Below are 23902 nucleotides of genomic sequence, written 5' to 3'. Positions count from 1 at the left end.
GTGATAGCCTGAGTTTCCTCCTCCAAAAGTGACTAGTCTCGAAATAAAGATAAAAAAATTAAACCTGAAAGACCTAAAGCTTTAGAAAGTGCTGTGAAAGCTACCACAGCTCTGTGTGTGTGGATGAGTGTCACACACAATGCAGAAGGATGTTAGAACCAAACGCTGGGAACAATATATTCAGAGAAATCTCTTACCATGTTTTATTTACTTTACAGTGCATACTTTCTGGACCTCTAAATTAGACTGAGCTTAGTAAAAGTTTATCATAAATCTGAAGGAAAATCTTCCAGGCAAAGAGAGGAAGGGTTTGGTGGGTCATTCCTAGCGACTACTTCTCCCAGCCAAAGCCAGCCAAGCTCAGGCATGGACTCAATCCATGGCTATTACTGCATTTCTAAGGAGTGACTTCTTATTTGAACTCATGATAAAAACCCTAGTTTTCCATTCATTCTGCTAAAGAGAAAATCAGCATAGCCTCACATTTGCTTCCTATATCAGGAATGATCTGTTAGCACAATTAAGAGCAACCTCACCTTTGATTTTATCCTTTCGCAGTACTGAACATACAGGCACAGAACAAAGACAGATTACAGTCTAAATGCTAGAATGTCAATGATAAACTCATTTACAACTAATGAAAAACACAGCCAAGAATACATTAGAGAGAAACATTTCACATAGTGTAACCTTTTGATCACTAATGTAAAAGATTTTATAGCACACAAGGTGGCTGAAGTGGTGAACTCCATTCCTTTTCCAGTGAAGCTACGTTTATGCAAGGCTTTAAGAAAATGGTCTGATGTTAACAAAATATATTTTAACAACAGATAGCATTTACTATCAAATATATCCTGAAAGCTTTTGTTCTTCAAAGGTGGGAAGCTGAGATGCCAAAACTAATAATTATCCTAAAGTGACTCGTTGCCATCATGTCTGATCTCACTTAAAAGATAGTAATGAGCCACAAAGTATTAATGTCATATACTTATCTGCATAAAGTAGAAAGCAAGGTACATGTTTATAAAAATACAAAGAACAAGGACGGGTTTAGGAACACATTAACCACCTATCAACCCAAAACAGAGAAAGAGGCTGTAAGGATCTGTGACAACTGAAGAATGCAAATGTGAGGACAGATTTTATTATAGAGCTCTTTCATCTCTGTGGAGACCTTTTAAAAATGTTCATATAACTGTCTCCATTTGTCTCTACACTGCTGTATCTTGATCACATATTATACTCAAGCACAACTTGCAATATTTTAAAAATACTTCAACAGTAACAAATAGCAGTAACTATGAGCCAATTTTAAGTGTGAATTTACATAAAACAGACAGCTCTGTAGCTATACTTTTCAGTTATGTATTTCTCTATCTTCCTCTCACTTATCTTGTGCTAAATCATGCACACCTATGAAAGAGGTAGTGGGAAGACAAAAAACTATGTATAAATTAGATTTAGAGGACTGACATATCTTCATGGGATGTATTTATACCATATGCCTACTTGATCCCTCTCTTTGCAACTCTGTTCACTGTGGGAACACATTTAAAAAAAATAAAAGGTCACCTATCACGATGCAAGGCTTTAATTATTGTTTTAGAAACTTTTTTGGTTTTGATCTCAAAAAGATGAAGTATTTCCTAACTTACTGTCAAGGCTGAGCATTCCTGATTTTGAAACTGGATACCGTAGAGCACAAGCACACTAAAAGCCTACGTAAAGAGGCTCTGCTTAACCTTGTATAACACTGTGAAAACATTCACATAGCCCCTGTTTGCCACCTGCTTCTACACAGGGTGAAAGACCTGTGCTTGGATTGGTTTCAACACAGAGCTCTCCATCACACCACAGACTAGAGAACTGTCTGTCCAAAACTATTGCAGGACACAACAAAATACCATAAGTCTTTGGACACAGCAATGACCGGGGATAAATACTGGGGCAGGGCTAACAGTTGTCATCAAAATATCTATCCTTTGGGAGGAGCAGACATTTTGTATCCCTAGGTAAATAATGAGACGGATAGGTGTTCACTTGATGGAATTCTGTTTACTCACAGACAGCCAGTCTTAAGACTTTGAACTCCTGTGCTTTCCAAGCTACTTCTGCCAGTTGACCCACAATTATTGACTAAGGGAAGATTCCTATCCCATTTCAGCTGTGAACTAAAACAGTATAGTTAATTATCTCCTGTATGCTTACTCACCTCACTTGTCCCTCAGAAACACATAAAATTCTATTATCCCCAGTATTTTCCAGGCATGGAAGTCAATTTCTAATGATGAACATCCCTTGTGTTTAGTTGATTTCTATTCTTTCATCTATCTTATTCCAAAGAGAGCTTCTTTGTTCCTTCATTTTCTTGGAATAGAAATATGGAAATATAGCATATCCTATGATCAACCATCATGGTTTTCTAAGCCTTTTTCCCATGTTCATGGCTGAACATGTGTGGTGGTGGTTTTGTTTTGTTTTGTTTTGTTTTGTTTGTTTGTTTGTTTTTGCTTTTTTTGGGTTTTTTTTGGCATATGAACGCATAATTTATATGCTCCTGATTTCTCTCACTGGCTAAAATACAAACCAAACTCTTTGTTAATTATTTAACTGATCATTCACTGACATTCACAGCATTTATGGTTTTCATGGTCATTTTTCAGAATCTAGTCAGATCTACATTTGTATTAGTGTCTTTGTATCAAATCATATTTTATAAATACTGACATGATCTACCTGGGTCAATAAAAAATAACAAAAAAGAAAAGTCTGCCTTGTGTTATAACCTGTTTGTTTAATTCCCATGAATCTCCACAATGTCTTTTCCAAAAGGGAACCAACAGGGAAAAATGACCACGTGAACAAAATCAGATCCACCAGCATAGAAAATTCTAATACAGCCTGCTGATTAAATTACCAAAAATTATACAAGTGTTAACCAAAATCATTAGTAAGATGGTATTTATGAAAATCTTATTCAGTTATTTTCAAAAGCAATCAGCACCCCAATACACTTTAAAATACACCTGCTATATGAATCTGGCAAGCTCAGGCTCTGGTTTCATGTATACAAATCATTAATCCAATTAAGTCTGGAAAAGGTCTTGTTAATCTACTGTGTATGGAACATTAGCTGCCTGGAAGATATGAAGAAGTAGGTCATGAGAAAACTGCCAAAAACAGAAACAAAAAGACCTTTTTAAAACATTATTGCACATGGAAGCAAGCAAAGTGACAGTGCTGGAGTAAAAACAGAAGCTAAACATTCAATGGTTAGTATAATTTTAATTAGCTAAAAAGGACGTGCTATTGTTCACGAACACCTATGGATTTCTTCCTCCAAAAGATAAGCTAAGTTAAGAATGTTTTGGAAACTTCAGATTAACACTGCACAGCTGTTGCTAGGGCCTGAATTTATGAGTAACAGCAACTGCTGCAGTCCTTCTCTCTACCAAGGCAGGGTTGAGAAAAGCTTCAGAAGGGAAATGAGCAATAGGAGATTTGCTAATTAGGAACAAGAATTGATAACTATTTTTTCATTAAAGCAGAATGGCACACATGAGAGGACAGAACAAAGGCAGTCAAAGAAAGAAGGCAGAAAATGGGAGAAACAGTTGAAAAATGACAATGAAGCATGAAACAGAGAGAAAGCAGCAGTAAGATGCCAAGAACAGCACTGAATACACAACCTGGGAATGTTTCTGTCTCTTCCTCTCCGTGTGTGGTCCCCAACTGCTTGTGATGTTGGGAAAAAACAGGGTATAGTGAAAAAAGAGCTGGAAGGCATTAGCTGATAAAAATCTCATATTCTTATACTTTAAAGTGATAAACAAAACATTTGACTGTTTGCAATGAGGACGAGGTGTGAGATAATGTAGCAGCATTCTAACATATGCTATAGCATTGCTCATATATCTGAGTTTTGGCAAACACTAGGAGATAATCTATAAAAATACTAACAGCCTGTGCATTAACACTACATGGTGGCTGAACATCAGAAAAGTGAACAAGGGTGGAAAAGTAACATTATGCCTATGAATAGCAAAAGTAAAAATATATAGGTACTGCCATAGCTAGAGATTATCTGTGAGAGACCAAAGTCCTGTGTTAACTGATGAAAATTAATAGCAAAAATAATGAAATGTTAATTGAATTGAAAAGTTAAACTGAATATTTCAGGTTTATTTCTTACACTCAGTCACCTGGCCATGACTGCTAAAGCGCTTCCTGCCCTCTCTTCATGGGACAGAGGTATTTCAGCTCATTCTACTTCTCCACACTAACTAGGCTGATACCATAAAAACAAGCTCTTAGAGCATCTCCACTGTGTCTTACTTTTGCCTGAGCTTTAGCTCTGAGTATCCACAGATGGCATCATGTTCATATCAAATCTCTCAGAGCTGTGGCAACTTGGCACCTGATGGAACTCCACAAGCAAAATGACTCCCTCTGCTGTAGAAAAGGGAAACATTCTGCAATAAGGTGTTCTGTGAGTAGTCTCCTCTTCCCACTTCCTCACACAAAATCCAGGTGATCAGCTGTTGTTTCACAGTAACACTCCTTCCTCACTGTTTTATTGTGTTTAATACACATTCTTAAGGTCAGGATTTCTTGACTGTTGTATTCTGGAGGACCTCATACACCTTATCTAACACCTGGGGACACCTTATTATTTATTTAAAATGTGTGCATACATATAATCAATACAGATTCTAAAGTCACTGAAATCTTGATATAAATTAAAATTTCTTTTACTACAAATCTCTGATTAGCTCCAGCTTTGACTGTCTCATTCTTAGATATTGCGGACTCAAAAGTAGTAATAGAGATGGGCCTTCAGAGCCTCACTGATCATAAAACTGTATTGCTTTGCTACAAAAGCATTCAATTTAGATTACTCCATTCTAAAATTTTCTCTCATGTAAATCCAATTCCCAAATAGTTTTACTTATGACTAGACTGTAACTGCTTGTGAAAGAGGCTGCATGAATTTCACACTGTGCTCTGACTTGGTGGGAATTATTGAAATCAACTAATAAATTACTAAATAATTCAGTTTGAAACCTAATAACAGTCACTGGGAGAAATGGTTTAGGTACTAATTCTTACAATGGTAACAAAGAAAATAGGTGACACTTCAAGAGTTATTACATGTTGTATTATACTGGAACAAGTTTTCATCAGAACTAGGGAACATACATTATATCCCCTGGAATGGCATGCAAAAAGCAACTAACATTTATTTACTGTGATCATACAGATGTCATGTAAGGAACTGGTGAAAGCAGCTTACCCACATGAACATTCTTATTCACACAAGTTTCCCTTCTGATATTCCCAAAAAGTGTCTGAGGTAGCTGTAAGTTTCAATACTCCTCCAACAGAAGCAGAAATCTTTTCCACTTTCCACTCCTTGAGGAATTTAGACATTATTATCCCAAAGATAAGAACATTGACATGAGGGTGGAAGAAGACTACCTACTACTCATAATTCTTCTTGTTGAAACATTTCCCATCAAAAAGTAACAAGACGAAACACATTGTCATGGAGTTGAATTTCTAGAGTGGGCACCAGTTCTAGATCACTGGGTCCAGTTCCTTTCTGTGTCCTCTGTGTCCTCTCACACCTTATGGGTAAGGGCTGATGGTACCACATTCAGTATTATTTGCTGCTGTCAGGTTACAGCAAGGAAACCAAGAGCAAGAAAATCTCAGGCCTAGTTTTCCTCAAAGACAATTAGGTAAATTTTCTCACTCTCAGAAAGTGATTTCTAATTTTATAGTAATGCATAAAAATATTTATTGTTTCCTATTCCATAAAAGTTTCATATTTCATAAGGACCTAGCGAAGCTCTGTACCAGGCTTCTTCAGAAACAGTACTTTAATTAGTACTTCCTACCGGCTGACTGAAAGGCCCAGGCTTATCTAAGGGAGGACTGAATTAACATGAAGGCTACTCTCTACTGCCAGGAGAGAAGCAGGCACTCAGTGACTCACTGGCATGAGCTGTCCTGTGGTGGATGGTACAGAGAATCACTCTACACAGCTCATTCTGGAAAACACTTTGCAAGCTCCACCTATCCAGGTATATATTTCAGATTGTTATCTGCTTTGATTATGTATGGGGGAAAAGTGAAAATTTCCAGTTTTTTAAGAGAAGAATTAAGATTAAAAACAGCACAGCAGAAGCAACATTTCACTGTTAATGCAGAGATTTCATCTTTATACAATGGTAGAAGCTAGAGGCCTCTATGATCATTCATTCATTCATTCATTCAGTCATTCATTCATATCCTGCTCCTTCACCACCTCTCAGAGATTTCATTATATCTTTAAAATTTACCTTCCGGCAGAATTGAGGAAGTCCAAATAATAAAACAACAACTCTACCAAGTTTCCAGTTTATAATTTTATAATAAATGTTTCACAGTTTTTTAAAACTAGGACTGTTTGCACTATTGCTTCTTCAAAAGCATAACTGATATATATGTTTGTATTTCTGCTCAGGTTGAACAATGCACAATTTTCAAACACTTAAAAAGAGTAAGTATAATTCTTCATCATACATTTCTATCAAATTAAATGGTAGGATCGACTTGGCTCACCACCTTGGTAGTCACTGCTGGATGATGATACCAGGACCTATTGTAGTTTGAGGACTGGATAGATCAGAAAATATAAATTTTTTGTTTGACAAAAATAGGACAGTTCCCCACATGCCTTTTTTTTCTGTTTGACCATTAGACTTTAATTTTGTGTTACTGGCCAGAAGAATGGCAGGTCATTTGTATACAGCTATTGATGTAAGCATATTGGGAATGTTCAAATATTCCAGAGAAGTATCTACTGTATACACACAAAGCAGCTCAGCAGTGCACTAGAGAAAAATCTAAATGGAAAACTGAGTGCACGTTCATTCATTTATAACACTCAGCGTGTACTGTAGAAATGGCCCCTGAAATTTAATGTGGACAAGATGCATCAAGCTGAGTATACATGAACAAGCCATTTATAAAGTGCTTATTCATGCAGTCTGTCTAGGAATTCCCAGGCAAAGCGAAGTAGCCATAACAATGGTTCCTATTAAGATTGTAATCTAGGTTTACAGTTCTTTGAAAAGAAGAAATTTATTCAGTAGTAGGACTGTACTGAGACACTGAGAAGTATGTTCTCATTATACATTTATTTTTCCAATACACAAATCTTCACCTAAATTTACTCCAACACTGAAAATTTTAGCCCGGCAATTTTTTTCCTCTCTGTATTTAGGGTGTTGTTGCATGAATTTATACTGGAAAGGAATGAAAATGTTTTACAAATATCTAGCCTTTTATGTCTTTCCAAGTAGTTTCACCAATCACTTGGCGAAAAAACCCATTCTTGAATGCTTTACAAATGCTCCATTAACTCTGGAAGCTCTAGACACATCAAGAATGCAATGAAGGCTGAATGTTGTGAATCATTATTCCCCATCACTGACAGAGAAATGAATTATTGAGAGCAACCACAAAGTAGGCCCAGCCTTAGAACAGCAAGTTTCTAGCAATATGCTGAAAAGGTTTGACTGCCATCTACAGGTATAAGTAACTAGCGCACTCATAGCAATTAAAAAAACCCACCAAACAATCCAAAACTACAAACCTGATAAACCCTGAGTGCAGATATTAGAGGAAAAATAATTTCTAATTATCTAATTAACTAATAGTCATAATTTCAGATATGTGTAAAGTACTAATAACATGAAAAGCTTCCTAGTTTTAATTTTTTTTTCTGGTAAAAATATAACTACACACAGAAACACCAGCTTCCTTCATTCTCTACAGTGGCTTGAGATCTAATAATTACAAATTCAGTGTCTGATACTGCCTGAAAATTACTAAATAGAAATGGAAAATACTAACCTATTCCTTTAATTTAAACTATGAATTACTGAGAGTTGATTTTCATATAATAAGTTTTCAGTTAAAACTCTCTTAAACAGCTCCTCTGAGTCATTAGTTAACAAAACCATAAAACTTTAAATTACATTGTAAATTGCTAATCATATGTATACTGTCCATTTGCTAGTATGTGGGTATAGATGTACATAACTCATCTATATAGGGTTTTCTGATAAATTTAGGCTTCTTAATCAGGCTAGTTCACAATAGGCAGAACATATGCCAAGAGATCACAACACAAGTAACTGTATAAACATTTTCCTTCAGCTGTTCAGACTAGTTAGCAGAGTAGTTCAGTTCACCCTTGCCAAACATATCCACTCTCTTTTCACTCTGCCTTAAAGCTGCTTTCTTTTCTTTGACAGCTGCTGCCAAGCTGTCTTTACTTCCTCTCCAAGCCAGCTCACTAGCTAAACAGCTACCCTGCTAAAATCCTCCTTCAAAAGATTTGTTCTTAATTTGCAAAATCATTGCATGGCAAAAGGAAAAGAGATCAGGAGAGCTATGGATTTCAGCAGTTTAGGATGAATAACAAAATGACTTAGAGACATTCTAAATAGTATCTCTGTAATTAAACTAATTTATCACATTTGGACTCCATATAGAATTCTTCTCAAGAATTATCCTGCACAGATTAGAACTTCATATAAAAATTCAAATGCAAAGTATTTAAACAAAAAATAGCTTTTAGACAGAAAAGCCTGTGGGCCGAAACTGAAGTTCACTTTCTCACTCTAGAAATCTTTCAGCAGCTAGAACTGAGCACAGGACTGTCTTCCTACATTGCTCTATCACATATCAGTTTTCATTAAATATTCTCAGACAATGTATAATTGCAACTGAATTCCCAGCACAGGATACAAATACTGGATTAATTGTGAGTATCATACGTTGAAACTTCACATTTTCCAAAAACATTTACACTGCAGGAGGTCAGTTCACACATGGCCGTAAAAATGAGAAGGAAAGTAAATATGCACTTTACATTTTGAGACTTCAGCCTTTTTTCTTACCTGAGTACCCAAACAAGCAACCATCATATGAGTGAGAAGTTTAGCTGCAAACATGGCACATCTGGTGCAGAAGAAGTGGGAGATGATAGCCAAAGTGAAACCTACACAGAAACAACAATAAAAAAGAAAAAAGGAAAATTTGAAGCTTAGGCTTATAAACTATGCTATCAATCCAGGAGATATTTCTTGAAGGTGCAGATCATCTAAACAAACCAACCAAACAAACCTTATAGAGAGAGTAAGTTCACTTTGGTTCCCACTGAAATCACTCATGAATTTATTTGTCAAGTACTAACATTTATTTAACTTTTCCATAGCCTTTGGAGCTAAAATAATTGCATAATATAAATAAACAATTTTTGTAAAGTTTTTTGTGAGTGTAATTTCTGCATGACATGGATGATTGCCATAATAGTTAAATATAAAGGAAATGTAACTCTTCAGTGTTCATATCACTGAATCCAAAAAGATGCTTTTAAATAAAATTAAATTAAAAATTGTCTCCTGTTGTGTTGAGCACGGAAATTTGTTATAGCAGAAGTTGGAAAGAATGATACTACTTTTCATTTCACTAATTAATTGTGAACATGAACTGAACAAAAATGAGAAAGGCCCTTTACCTACCAGTAAATAGTTCCCAGAAGAAGGACCCTGGGAAAGCTGAGTCATCAAGGAAAACACCGCTAAATCTCATGTAGAGTTAATTGTGCACTTTCCACACCCTAGGCAGGGCAGGAATTTGGATAATTAAGGGAAATCTTTTATCCTCTCTTCTGACTGACTGACTGCTCGGCTACAAGTATTTCTAAGTTATGAATGAAATAAATAATTGCTAAGAGTATTATTTCTAAATTTTTAAAAAATTACTTAGTTATATTTATGCATGTATCTACATATTCTTTCTTTTTTTTAAATTTTTTTTATATTCTTCATACCTAGGTGGAGATGTTAAAAGAAATTAATAATATCCTTACAGCTCTAAAAACTAAAGCAATTTTTTAATTATTAGATTTGTTTCAATCTAGTAATCTTTATCTTCACATAAGGAAACACCTTCAACCAGCTAAAGAAGCTGAAAAGCACTGCAAGGCATTTGCCACATATTTAAGGTAAACCCTTAACTAAGCTATTTAAAGATTTAAAACACATTCTTATGACACGTGACTACAGTAAATTACTAGTTCTGAACAATGATCTGTAGGACTTTATTGATTCCAATTCAGCAAAAAATTTTTCTTAGCTTACTTTGTGTCATTTTTTTGTTCAGTTTCTGTAGCATTTTGCATTCTACGGCATCTTTTTCTCCATTTACTTTTTTGCCCTGTAAGCCAGTAATTATATTTTAAAATCTGTTTATTTTTATCTGTTAAAAACTTTCTCATTATTGTCAAATATAAACATCAATTTGTGTGAAGCAGGTGAAAACAGTTTTATTCTCTTTCTTTGTCTTCTTTTTTATGGCCGAGGTTTTAAAACAATTCAGGAGTCTAGATTTAATCTGTTAGGGTAGTTTGCTGAGAAGGGCTAAATAGAGGATTTAGCTGCTTGCACTACTTTTATTACTTATAGTGATGATCTAGTATAGAAGTCATAGACCCCACAAAGAGCAGAACCCCATTTAAGTGCCTTAAAGTTAGATTAAGAGTCCCTTTAGCACGTTTTCTTCGTGAGCCTAGTGTTTCTACCAGCATAAGATGTCATTTCCAACCTAAGTAATTCTGTGGTTCTAAGAAAAATGTACTTTTATCTGGGATTGCCTGCAACGTAATACTGAAATTGCTTCAATGTCAAAGACATAAATTCCATCTTCTTCAGAAGCCAAATGGAGTCTAAAACTTAGGTCCCCTGCTTCCTGTCTGACATTCTGGGACTTCTGAAAATGCTGTTGAGGCTGCTAATAAGAAAGTCACTATCCCCATAAATTAAACTCTCAGGCTTCTCCCAAGATTTTAGGTAGTTGTTATCAGCAAAGTGTAACAGAATCTATCACCCCAGGTTATCACTTCTGAGTCAGAGACTGGACAAAAAGGATGACTATACTGCTGCTAGAGGTATAAGCGAATTTAGGATTTTTAAGTTTCTTCCCCCAAATCAATGACATATTTCTCCTTTTATATGGTTCAATAAAACATCACAAGGAAACATACTCCTTTGCTGACATTTTTTTTCCAGTGGCAAAATCTGTCACTGTGCAAATACCAGACAAGACGGCACCTTAAATACCACGAAGTTAACATTTCTTCAGTATTCCACCAAATAAAGAAGACTGTAATCAGTTACTAAAAATATTAATAATCAGTTTTAGTACTTATCAGTTATTATTACTGAGAAAACTGTTTTAAATCAACTGACCTGAAATGCAGATGAATCCAGAAGAGAAAAAAGCCTCATTGTAAGAAGATAAGTTATCTGTTTGGGCATAAACTGCATAAATGGACATATGAGAACAGGAACATTCCACATAATCTGATGTGTCATCAATCACTTTGCAGAACCCACTATCAGACAGCCAGCTGCAAAACAACAGTTTCATAGAGTTGGAAATGGACTTGAGTAATTCACATGGTAAGCAGCCCTGAAAATTTTTGTTGTATCCCCGAAATACAGGTTTTCTAAACTATTGCATAGGTGTTTTCTGTAATCTTTCAGGTGCAGTGCTCAGAATAGCTTACTTACCTAAGATTAAAATAGTTTTATAGCCTTTTTTTACATTTATGATTAAAAATCTTCATAAATATAATAAAATGAACATTTCTTTTCTGCTATGGAATCTTTGTGGCCACAGTTTTAAAATTTCTGACAGATTTCTACATCTGTCCGACTTTTCAAATAAGTTGTTACTTAACTTTGCTCAATACCTTACTCCGTTATGAAAAACATTTTACATTGCTATTTGAATTTTGGAAATTAAAATTCATGTTTGGGGGTTTTTTCTCAGTATTGCTGAAATAATTTTGAAAAAGGATACTAATGGTGACATTCTAAGCCATCTCTAATGGAAATCACATATAGATAAAAGGAGAGTATACAGGTAAATTCTGCTGCATGTTCTCCAGAGGAGAAATAGTTTGTATCAACAACAGACTGATATCATCTAGTTGGTCTAATGAAACTGGGTCTAAACCAACTACATTTCAACAGGATACAGAACATAATTCTCTCCAAATTCATTAATATTAATTCAGTGACGCAATTCTGGGATTTATGGCCTGTCCCTGCAACCTAACGCATCATTACAAGATCTAAGTGGTATTTTGGTGAAAAAAGCCAAGGGGAGAAGTCTGAGAAATATCTGAGCTAGAACAACTACTCATTTTATTACATGGAAAGTTTCACATACTGGTAGAAAGACCAGAAAAATTAAGGAAAAAAGACAGGAAATGTATCAATTTCATACTTGCAAATGATTTAATCAGAGTTATCCCATCTCAGGCAAACACATGGGTTCACGGTAGAAATTGGAAAACTAAACACATTAATAAAATAACCTTTCAGCTGCTTGATTCCAGAGGAGACACAGGGACTTTTGTGGAACAATCCGACCTCCTGTAGCATAAATGCGATAAATGACTGCATTGTTGTCTTTCAAAGGCTTTGAACTCTGACCCTTCAAGCTCATAGAAAAAACCTGAAACAATATGTACAATAGAAAGATAAATTTAATATTAAAATTTACACATTGCTCATTTTAATCAGAACATAAAAATAATCACATTATTTTAAATAAATTTATGATACTTTGAGCAATATCTGGATTAAAATAATTTCTTGAAAAAATAAACTGCATTATCTTCAAACCTTGTTCTTCAGGGCAAGTTCTTTATCTCCAGTTAGGAACCACTGTTGACTGCTGTATTCTGTGAACTGTATAGATTCACAGTTCTCTTCTTCAGGATGTGATAATACAACAGAGACCTCTAGTAAATGTTCAGGTACTTGAATAGAATCCCCATCTTTTCCATTAAATCTGTGTCCATTGATTTGCTGAGGAAACCAGTTGTGAGCCATTATTGCAATGTATGGGCAGCTGTCAAGGACATTTTTGCCTCTGTTGAAATGAAAAAGCAATAGGGCTAGTAAGTGGAACCAAGTTTCCCTATTTTTCACATAATGACTCTAAAAGGTATTTGTGATTTGTTAATAATTTATTCTTTCATCATTTTTAGGCTTTATGATGTTTAACTGACACACTGTTTCAATTTCTGTGGAAAAAAAAGAGGGGCTGAATTATGATATATTTCAGCTTCTTCATTCCCCCTCTAGGATTTGCTCCCTATGATCTGCAACTAAAACCCTTCCATGGTAAACATGGTAAACATGTATCATTATAACTTGATGTAAAGATGAGTCTAAAAGGAGAGGCATTAAAATGGATGCTCTTGCTTTATCTCTTTTTCTCAACAGATGATGCAAAAAATCTTGAAACAAAGAACGTTAACTTTCAAGTTCTGAACACTGAACACATATCCAACCACCAGTTGCTTAATAGATTCACAGTGGGAGAAATCCACTGGTTAAAACCATCTGTCTCTTTCTGCAGTCACCTACTTCTCCTGCCCATTAGCCTGACAAGATGCACTTGCACACAAACCCAGCAATTTTAAACTATGAGTAACTTTAAATATTTTAAATATTAATTTTTAAAAAATATTTTAAAATATTAATTATTTTAAATATTAAATATTATTTTTAAATAATATTCAAGTGAGCAAAACCAAGTACACATGAAGTACAAAATGCAAGTACATATTTTTGGTTGCTGACTCTCATCTAAGGCTTAGAATATTCCTCTTCTTCATACAATTACATGTTATTTTCTTAGAAAGAATAATGAATGCTTTTCTAGGCAACATTTGAACTAAAGGTGAATCAATACCAGATTTCCTGACTCATGTTCCCATAGCTCCCCCATCCAAATGTACCAGTTATGTGTGACACACAATCTTACAAAGCACAATATTGGCATTAGACACAGTGCCTTGTAAGATTGTGACAGTGCAACAAACACTTTTTCATACAGGTAACAGATGATAGAAAAGTCCCTTTCCTGAAAACTTAATTTAAATTTTCTATATTGGTAAATTGTCATGCATTTCCAAAACAAATTCAAGTTTACTAACCTTTCTCCTGCTGATCCACACTTTATCCCAGACAACAGAGAAAAAGCAAACTTCTCAGTCACCTCAGCAAGCAGGCTGTATCCTCGTGTGTCCTCTCGCTTTGGGCTAGCAAGAGCACAGAGTATCTCATAGAAAAGGCTTTTGCTTTTACCAGTGAGTAACTGGTCTTCACCTACACCTGTAATCTAACGAGAGGAGAAGAAATCAAACATTTTGTGCAAAGGAGTCTGCTTGTAATATTTCCTCATTTAAAATGGTTTAGTGATATCTTGTTATTCCAATGCTCATTCTGAATGTTCAGAGTATTTTTCCCGCCTCCTGATCTCTGCTGCCAAGGCATAAGACACAGTCTGTCAAAACTACATAAAGAAATGCTTACAAGGAATTTGATTATTAAAAAAAGGATGTGGCATTTTTCATTCATTGACAAATCAAAAATTGCTGAATCTTAGGAATTTTTTACATTATTTTCTCTGTTTCTGTGTGGCAACAATCACAAATGAATGAATATTGCTATAATACTTTGTGTCTAGGTATTTAGACATTTTCCAGATCCTGTAGATTTGCTGCCAGTCTAGAAGAGCCAGAAAGCCATAAAACTAGTCCATAATTTTCTCATAGTACAATGCTTAAATGCTCTGCTACCCTGGCAACTCAATTCCCAAAGCTACTACAGAAAAAAAGATTGGTGCCTAGTTATGAGTACAGCAGATTCCAGCCGGTCCTAGTAGTATTCGCTGATGTGTCGACTACAGTCATCTATAAAGATATGAGCAGGTGTTGTGCCAGGGCTAAAAGCAACAAAGATGTGCCCTAGAAGTCAAGAATACATAATAAGCCGTATGGAACTGTGGCACCAAAGGGAAATTTTGCACAGTAGAAAATTTAGAGTTATAGGTCTGTATGCAAAATTAATACTGATTGCTCTTATCAACCCATTTGATTTCTCATTTCTTGCCACAATCCTAACTAGCAGCAGACTAACTCCTTCCTTGATTGAGAGAGTTCACAATTTCTACTTTTACTTTTGAGGTCTGTGCTCTGGAGTCACTGATATGGATGTGATTTTATCCTATGTGTTATTATACTCTTATTAAGGTCCTTGGTCATTTAAGAAAAAGCAGGAAGTGTTTACCTTATCTATTATATGCACCACAGCAGTAAGCTGCTCTTCTGTAGTTTCTGTGGCCACTTTGACATTTAGATTCTGAAGGACTCTGTGTAAAATGGTGTCATCAAGAGGCTGATGCAGTTGATCAATCAGCCCCCAAACTGGCAAGGAGTCCAAATCTGAGACAATGGTGATGTTAGAAATACCATATACGTCATCTACCCTGGCACCGCCTGTGGGATTAGAAAGTACAACCTGGAAACGTTTAGGAAATGGGTTTAAAGATCCTGTCTTTGGAGTCAGGATCACATCCAGGAATGTATTTCTCTGTCCATGTTCAAAAGTCAATGAACCTTCAGATTTGGCAAAATCTTGTCCTGCCACAGCTGGAGATATGAGGGTTCGACCAACAGGTTCAGGTTTTTGCAGCTCCTTTAAACAAATCAAAAGAGTTTTAGTAACATTATGATAGACGTACTTGTTCAAAACCAGCTGCTGTAGAACACACATACTTTAAAGTGGTAAAAATTATATGTGTAAAAAAGAAATCCTTTTTCAAAATGTATATATTACATTAAATGAATTATCCCCTGAATTAGAAGTCAGTCAAACCTAGGAAAGAATTACATATATTGTCAACAGTACTCAGCATCCCTCTCTTTCTTGGTCTGTTAAACCTCATGAGATTCTCATAGGCTCACTTCCTGAGCTTGTCCAGGTCCCTCTGGATAGCATCCTGTCCTTCAAGTTTGTCAGCAACAATACTCAGCTTGGTGTCACCTGCAAATCTGCTGAGGGTGCACTTGATGGTAGCTCTCCTTTGGACACTCTCTAATGGCTTAATATCCTATACTGTAGTGCCTAAAACTGCCACAATATTCAAGGTGCACTAGTGCAGAGCAGAGCGGGACAATCCCTTCCCTCGCACAGCTGGTGATGCTGTGCCTGATTCCCCCCAAGGACACAGCTGGCCCTCCTGGCTGCCAGGGTACTGCTGACTCATATTCCCCTTGCCATCAACCAAGACCCCCAGGTCCCTTTCTATAGAGCTGCTTTTCAGCCCCTCATTCCCCAGTCTGTCCATATGTCCAGGGTTGCCCATTCTAGGAGTAGAATCCAGCACTTTCCTTTGTTGAACTTCATATGGTTGGTAATTGCAGCTTATGACTTACGTACATTCAGGTTCCTCAGGGGGTCACCAACCTTATCTCTTCTTACAGTGGGAGGGATTTTGCTCCCCAAGTCCCAACCCCCACTGTCCATTCATTCAAGACGTGTGGGAAGAGAGGTTGCCAGTGAAGACTGAGGCAAAAACATTGTTGAGTACCTCAGCCTTCTCCTCATCTGTTTTTACCAGTTTTCCCTCATTGTTTATAAGGGTGGATAACACCTTCTTTGACCTTCCTTTTCTGGTTAACAAACCTGTAGAAGCCCTGCCTTCTTTGTGTTCTTTGCCAGATTCAGTTCCACCTTTGCCTTGGACTTCCTCACCCCATACCTACACAACCAAAGTTCATCTCTATACTCTTCCGAGGTCACCTGTCCTTGTTTCAACTGTCTGTGCATTTGCTTCTTTTTCTTTAATTTGACCAGCAGGTCCTGACTCAGCCATTCCAGTCTCTTGCCTTCATTGCCTGATTTCCTGCTCCTGGGGATTACTAACTCTTGCACTCTATGGAAGACTTCCTAAAACATCTGACAGCTCTGTTCCACTCTCTTGTACCCAAGGGCAGTCTCCCAGGGGACCCCACTGACTCCCTCCCTGAAGAGCTGGAAGTCTGCTTTCCTAAAGTTCCAAAAAAATCATAAAAGTAAGTTAAATAATAATAAGTCTTACCTGCATGCTGTAGCTAACCGTTGTGGTTACAGATGTACTAGAATCTCTAAGAACTTGCAGGCTGATTAAAGCTGTCTTCTTATATGCCACAGCAAAACGAGATCCCACAGCAAAATACACCAAAGAGTGATGGGGAGGATCACTTTCCAGGACTGTTATGAAAGCAAATCTGGCACTGCTGTTCAATGCAGCTCCTGTGCTTACAGCATACAGCTCAACAAAAATATAAGTTTCAAATTCAGGTACCTGTGAGGAATGATTTTCATAACATCATAAGACCTACTAATTTTCAGCTTAAAAAAAAAAATGTATGTATTATTTTGCATGCAGAATGGATTACTTGTACTAACACCACAAGAATGCTTCCTGAAATGTGCAATAAGTATAATGAATTATATCCTAAAAACAATATTCCAACAGGCATCACTCTTTCAGTTACAATAATTAAATTCCAGATTTTCACATGGACCTTATTGCATTGAAGTAGCTATTTATATAGTACAAGTACTGTGGCTGTGAACTTGCTATGGCTCAAGAGCTATACTGTCATATATAGTAGAGCTTCAAGAGCTCCAGATTCCAGATTATGGATTTACTTAGATGTACACCTTGTGAAGAATTTGCTCCTTCATTTTCTTTTTATCTTACAAACAGACATGTCCGCATGTAGTCAACTGTGGAAAAACTGCATAGCAGTTTTGGATTAATTTGATTGTATTCAAGTACTGAACTCAGCTGAAGTTCTGACATTTTACCTACAACCTTAGTATTTAAACACTAACATATTTATGCATGTTTTTACAAGAAAATCTCAGTAGATTTGCAGACTTAACTGAATAGATTGAAAATCCCAGAGGTCAGAGAATACTATCTCATTAACTTCTGTGAGGTTTCAGATAGAGAGAAATCTGTCATTTTGAGAATACAGTCTATGGAATTTTGGTTCCTTACTGAAAATAAGGTAGCAATATTATGTTTACAGTATCATATTTTGCCTCATCTTTGATTTTGTACCTACAATACAAATATAACATCTAAAAAAATTATTCCTAAGATTCCAGAAATGATTGGAAAAATGTTATTTGAACCTATTGCAGTGGTCAAGTCATAAACCTACAGAAAAAATGGAGTAGTTCTTTACAAGAAAATAGCATTACAAAAAATAATGATCATTGAAGACTTTTTTTTTTTTTTTAGTAAACATAGCTTTTTGTTTCAGCACTGAGTTTTTGGAAATCCTACTTTAATTCTAGGATTTCAGCTAATGAAGTCAGTACAGATGACTAAGTAAAAAGTTACAAAAGCTAGAATGTGTCATTAAAAATGTAAAATACTCATTTAATGTATTTATTACTTCATCATTTTATCATGTATTGACTACTACTTTATAAACTAACTTATGAAAGCAGAACTGGAAGAAGAATTAGGAAATATTTGGAGGGATAAATAGCATATATTTTCAATTAAATTGTTAAATATTTCTCTAAATTAAATGATCTTGACTGATGGCAAGCACAATTTTACTGGAATGCTTGGGAAGCTTTAGCATTCCATTAGCACTTGCTAGAATGGCACAGGCTTTTGCTTCATGTGGCACAACTGCAAGTCTCTGCAGTTTCTGCAATGGTTCAAAACCCCATTTTAGTCAGCAAGGCAGCCTGTGCCCCACACACCTACGTGTTTTATTCACTGGCTCTGTATTGTAAAGATAACATCTGATGATGAAGAAGGAAAATGGCCCTCTTACTGAGCTAAGAGAATGCATCCTAGTTCCTAGTAGGAAACCCCCAATTCTCATATCCAACATCTTGCATTATTCTCTAGAATGAAGTCAGAAAAAAACAAGGAAACTTCCTCATCCAGTCCCTTTCCACTGCCTAGACCTGAGCTTTGACACTAGCCTGGCTGCTAGCATAATTTCTTAAAAAGTTTAAAATTCTCTGACTTTGAAAGAAACATTAATCCAACACTGATCCTTCCTTTCCTAAGGGATTACTCTAACCCCCAGTTATTCACACAAAAATATTTTTTCCTTCTCTTTCCAATAAAAAGACTGAATGCTGTGCTTTGTGTCTAAATCAGTCATGTCTGTATTTCAGAGTGCCAGCTGGGACTCACAGGCACTTATGCTTAGGCATACCCGACTGACAAATGCCATTCAGTGGATGATGGCTCCTATACTGAACCTCACTATTCACAAGCTGGATGTACACAGCAACAGAATTTTAGATACTCAGAGATTCTTATGCAGTTTTATGAGTAGATCTTTCACAGATCAGTGTGCTAGATTTAGGAATTCAAAATTACACACAAATTGGACTAAGATTTCTTTTGTGGAATGAGATATTACTTATAGAATATGGTTTCCATAAACCACCCTAAGAAGTGCCTTGATAGACGAAAAACTTACTGTGTGAAGGATAAGAGTTCAGTATATGAATAAGTATTTCACTGAAACAACTCCATTCTTGTTCTCTCATTCTTTCATGAAAATCTGAGACCTGTAATTTACTCTTTAAACTGAATACTCATCTGCTTCCCAAATTTTTACCAGTCACAATGAGGCAGTACAAGCCTACAAATAAACACGTTGCAGAGAAACTAAGATGTCAAGTTATTATCTTCAAACTAAACATCCCTTTCTCTGGATCAGAGGAGTTTTTTCATTTTGATAATTTGCAATTCAATGTCATAGTACTGTACATAAATAAGCAATAATTACTTACCTCATCAGGCTTTATTTCAATGGAGATGTTGCACGTTGTCTGACCTGCCATGCAGGTCGTGGCTCCCCGCACAGATACAAGTTCATTCTCCAAGTTCATGCCATCCTTCAGAAGGACAACAACTGTTTTATTAAAGGTCACACGCCAGAAGACCTCCACATCTTCAAAAGCCCTATAAGCAAAACAGAGGAGTATACATGTACTGAAGGAGAGCACTGCTTTAAGAAACATTTTATGTTACTGTTCAGGACTTATCATTAGGGAATAAACTGCTTTACAATGAAAAAATAGCTCATTTTTATTTAAATTCCTTCCTCTAAAATCTGTTCAGATTATTAAAAAAGTAACAGAGGGATGGGATGAAATAAAGCAATTATGGGCTCTCAGATTCTCCTCAATTTTTGTTTCAGAGACCATGTGATTATCTGAAAAAGAAACTGGTGCTTGGAAGACAGAGATGTTCCCAAGTACTTTCTTTAATACTATAATAACCATTTGCCTGGAAAGCCAGGTAGAATTTTTCTTTCCTATAACTTTGAGGAACTTAGATTACTTAAGCATATTCGTTTAAATTACACATAAACATACTATATATATATATATATATATATATATATAAATTTAAAATATATATATATATATAAATTAAAAAAAAAAAAGCTCATAGTATCTCTGTGAGTGAAGACATAAGCATACTGGCACATAACTTCTTAATTCCTCCTTTTAGTATTCACAGCTACTTATATTACACAGGGAGATGAGAACTGGAGCTGCACCTTTAGCAGTGCCAATACTTCACCTTAAGCAAAACCTTCACACTTAATGCCTTACAGTATAAGTTGGAAAGCAATTGGGTTTTTTCCCTGTTTTGCTGTATACCAACACTGTGACAGACCTAACTACATTCACAACTTAAATGTCCCTTTGCAAAATTCTTATTTGGAAGTTATTAAAGGCGCCGAAAGGCAAAGGCTTATTTTAAAACTCTGTGATGAAAACCTCTTCCACCAACAGCAGCTTCTGTGATTCAACACAGCCCACTACAGAGTGTGGAAGAGCACTGGAATCAGCTGTTGCCTGCACCTGTTTGGTTGCCGTGCGACAGTCAGCAGCACCTCTCTGTTTTCTGAGTCTTCATCAAGTACCAAACCACTTTGTACTTCTGGAATGAATCCCAAAATGCCATTCTGGAGATCACTTCCTATGTAGGAAACAGTCCATGCAAGTAATAAGCAAGACAGTTAAGCTGAGAGTAAATTTTAACTTAACTATGGATAACCGCTAAAAACCCCCAAACAATTAGGTATCAAAAGCGTGTTGAAAAGTAGTATTTGAAGTACTATTTGGGGACACCTCAAGAAAATTTCTCTTAATATTTCTATTCCTAATTTATACTCCATAATTATTTAGAACTTCAAATGTTGGCATTTCCAAATTTTATTTTAATCAGTAGAATAAAGCATTTTTGAAAGTAAATTCCTTGTGAGAGTCCTGGCACGATTTTTGCAGATAAGCTTTTATTTTAAGTAACATTCAATAAACTGATTTAATTCTCTGTGCCTTGGCCTCAAGAGACTAGGTGTTACAGGAGTCCAGAACAGTGTCAAACGCCTTGCTTATAATGCCCCTATTAGACATCACTTCAGTCATATTATTTTATACTTATAATAACCCTTATGACATTCTTTCTGAATAGAATTGGATCCTAATGTATGCCTAGAGGGACAGCACTGAAATAGTAGATAATGGGATAAAGATGGTCTTCCAAAGAAAAAAATTCAAGCTTTCTTATTCATACTACCCATAACGATGTTGAACCCATTCATTTTCCCAGATTGTTACATCAGCTTTTCCCTTGCATCTTTAATTCAGTGTGTGGAACTAGGGAGCTGTAAAACACCGCACTTTTTCTCAGGGGAAAACGTAAGTAATGTCAGCAAAACAGAAGTGGAAATAAAAACAAACAGTGTTAATGAGAGGAAACTAATGTCTTTACATTAAACCTTGCTCCTAAAGGATTTCTCCTTGCAGGTAGTGATGGCTTTACTCTTCAATAAAAAAGGCTACTTAGTTCCATGCCAGTGCTCACTAATGGCAATACATATAAGATGAACAGAAACTGTGTGTTTGGTTATGCGCATGCACAAACATTTAACCTGTGGTATTCCTCTATAGCCACAGGTCTGTATCTTAAAGTATCCCAACTGTTCTTTGTCATGGATCTTTTGAGATGGGAACTTCACGTACCAGTGGAAGGGTTGGCACGAGGAAAATGGCAAAGAAAAATGAGCCTGCAAATGCTTCTACATCTGAAAGGCAAACACTTTTTGCTTAGCTGTCTCCTATCATGAAGTAAAATAAGAAAAGAACAGAGATAAGCAGCATTTATAAATGTATTCTGCGCTACATTGCTAAGGGATGCACAGTGGGTTCAGTGGATTAGATGCTTCCTCTGATTTGGAAAACCTAAGATTTGGGAATAAAGTACCCTACTTGTTACCAGATAGTATTCCAGTCTTTACATCAAAATTTCTACCAGAATAATTTACTGTTATTTAATTCAAATATATTTACTCATTTTCTGGTGGAAATGATTTTACCTGCAATAATTACTGTTGAAAAAGCAGCAAATCCATGTTCATCCTTCCCTTCCACAATCTGAGCCCCGTATTCAGGATTTGAGAGGAAAACATAAAATAATTCCTGTCCTTCAGGCTCATCATCATCAAAAATTTTTATGGATACCATGCTTTCTCTTTCTCCATCTAGTAAAGTCAGAGAGACTGACTGTTCTTCAAAATCTTCTCCTTCCATTGCCCAGGTGAAGTTTGATTTTCCATGAACATTTCCAAAAGGATATAAGTCTATACCACTCTGTGCACTCACTCCCCCAAAGGTTTTAACAGTTATTTTAATATCACCAGTAAATTCCTTGGTCCTTTTGATTTGAAGCACTGCTGTGTTGGAGGTATTGTTGTTTGCATCTTCTTCAACATAAATGAATTCTGGCCCCAAACTTAGTATTCCACGAAGAATATCATTAGCCAGAATATTGACTGTTGCAACACTGAAAGCTGGATTTAAACGTGGACTCCAGGCAATGTTCACAGGTGGAACATCCAGAATTTCCACAGAAGTCAAATTTACAAAAAAAAATTCCTGTATTTCAGACACAGTGTCATCAATTATTGATATTTCTATCACAGCACTTGTCTGAAAATGTAAAAACATAAGCTCTCCATCATAGATGGGTATGAAGTCCTCTTGTGGTTTGGCACTTCCCGGAATGGTCTCATATGTCAATTTAGTGAGATTACTTCTAAAACCAAACAATCTTTGGACATGTAGTGTGACTGTCTGTTCCTCTTCTTCAACTAAAACAGATCTTGAGTTCAGATCAAATTGGAAGATCCCCATTGGTTCAATTTCAGCTATCGTAAATCCTGACCTGAAATAGAAAAGATACCAAAATTCAAAGAGGAATTATGAATAATGAGAAGTAAAACAATCAAGCACAGTAATTTTCAGTGAGCAAATCAATGATGGCTGTAAGAAAGTGGATTAGAAAATGTGTAACAGTAGAGGAAAGAAACAGCAACCATACAAAGCAAGACATGAAGAATGACCCTGAGGGTCACTGCTTTTGCAGTGATAGAATTGAAAAGCCCTCTGTGGACTTAAGACATCCTAAGTCAGCACAGGATACTGACTAAATTATATATAAAATCTGCTCTTCCTGGAAAATGGAAAGGAAAAGGAAAGTATGTTTCCCAGTTGCGGACACAACACAGGAGTATAATACAGCCACTACAAGCAATACTGGTTTTAAACATTTGGTTTTCTTGTACCAAGCAAAAACTGTGGAGTAGACAGATGCTGCCAAATCTACTGTTTTAGGCAGGAAACTAGAGAAGGACAGAAAGTTATTTTCAAATATACAGTGGGGCTTTGAAATACTAACCGTCCCCTTACAACATTACTCACCATCCTTTTTTCCAGATCTGAGCCTTGCTTTCAATATCAATTTTAGCTTTACTTTGTTCATATTAAATATATCCCCTTCTTATTAGAACATATTAGACTAAGATTCTGTTAAATCTTGGGTTGTACATTTATCTCTAATACTGACCCATTATTCAGTGCCAGAGGCTATC

General features: G+C 36.0%; 1 protein-coding gene across 9 annotated transcripts in view; it reads right to left on the bottom strand.

Moving 5' to 3' along the window:
* The window catches only part of ADGRV1 (adhesion G protein-coupled receptor V1), a 251512-nt gene that overhangs the window by 123075 nt on the left and 104535 nt on the right, over positions 1–23902 (bottom strand). For 6 of the 9 annotated variants that reach the window (XM_027877959.1, XM_027877992.1, XM_027877969.1 and 3 more), the window contains 10 exons: positions 22349–23196; positions 20832–20949; positions 19749–19920; positions 17023–17268; positions 15210–15617; positions 14075–14259; positions 12753–13002; positions 12443–12582; positions 11307–11467; positions 8955–9055 (listed from right to left, as the gene is read on the bottom strand). In XM_027877959.1, the coding sequence (XP_027733760.1) occupies positions 8955–9055; positions 11307–11467; positions 12443–12582; positions 12753–13002; positions 14075–14259; positions 15210–15617; positions 17023–17268; positions 19749–19920; positions 20832–20949; positions 22349–23196 (2629 nt within the window). Of the gene's footprint in view, positions 1–2063; positions 2165–5459; positions 5673–8954; positions 9056–11306; positions 11468–12442; positions 12583–12752; positions 13003–14074; positions 14260–15209; positions 15618–17022; positions 17269–19496; positions 19598–19748; positions 19921–20831; positions 20950–22348; positions 23197–23902 lie in introns of those variants that run through there. The other 3 variants (XR_003570537.1, XM_027878004.1, XM_027878011.1) reach the window with 3 other exon arrangements.

The sequence above is a fragment of the Empidonax traillii genome, unplaced genomic scaffold, assembly GCF_003031625.1.
Source record: "Empidonax traillii isolate 1590-97213 ecotype Southwest subspecies unplaced genomic scaffold, ASM303162v1 scaffold4:size3804566, whole genome shotgun sequence".
Lineage (NCBI taxonomy): Eukaryota > Metazoa > Chordata > Aves > Passeriformes > Tyrannidae > Empidonax > Empidonax traillii.
Note: the sequence above shows the minus strand (reverse complement) of the source record. Positions and strands in the feature narration are given on the sequence as shown.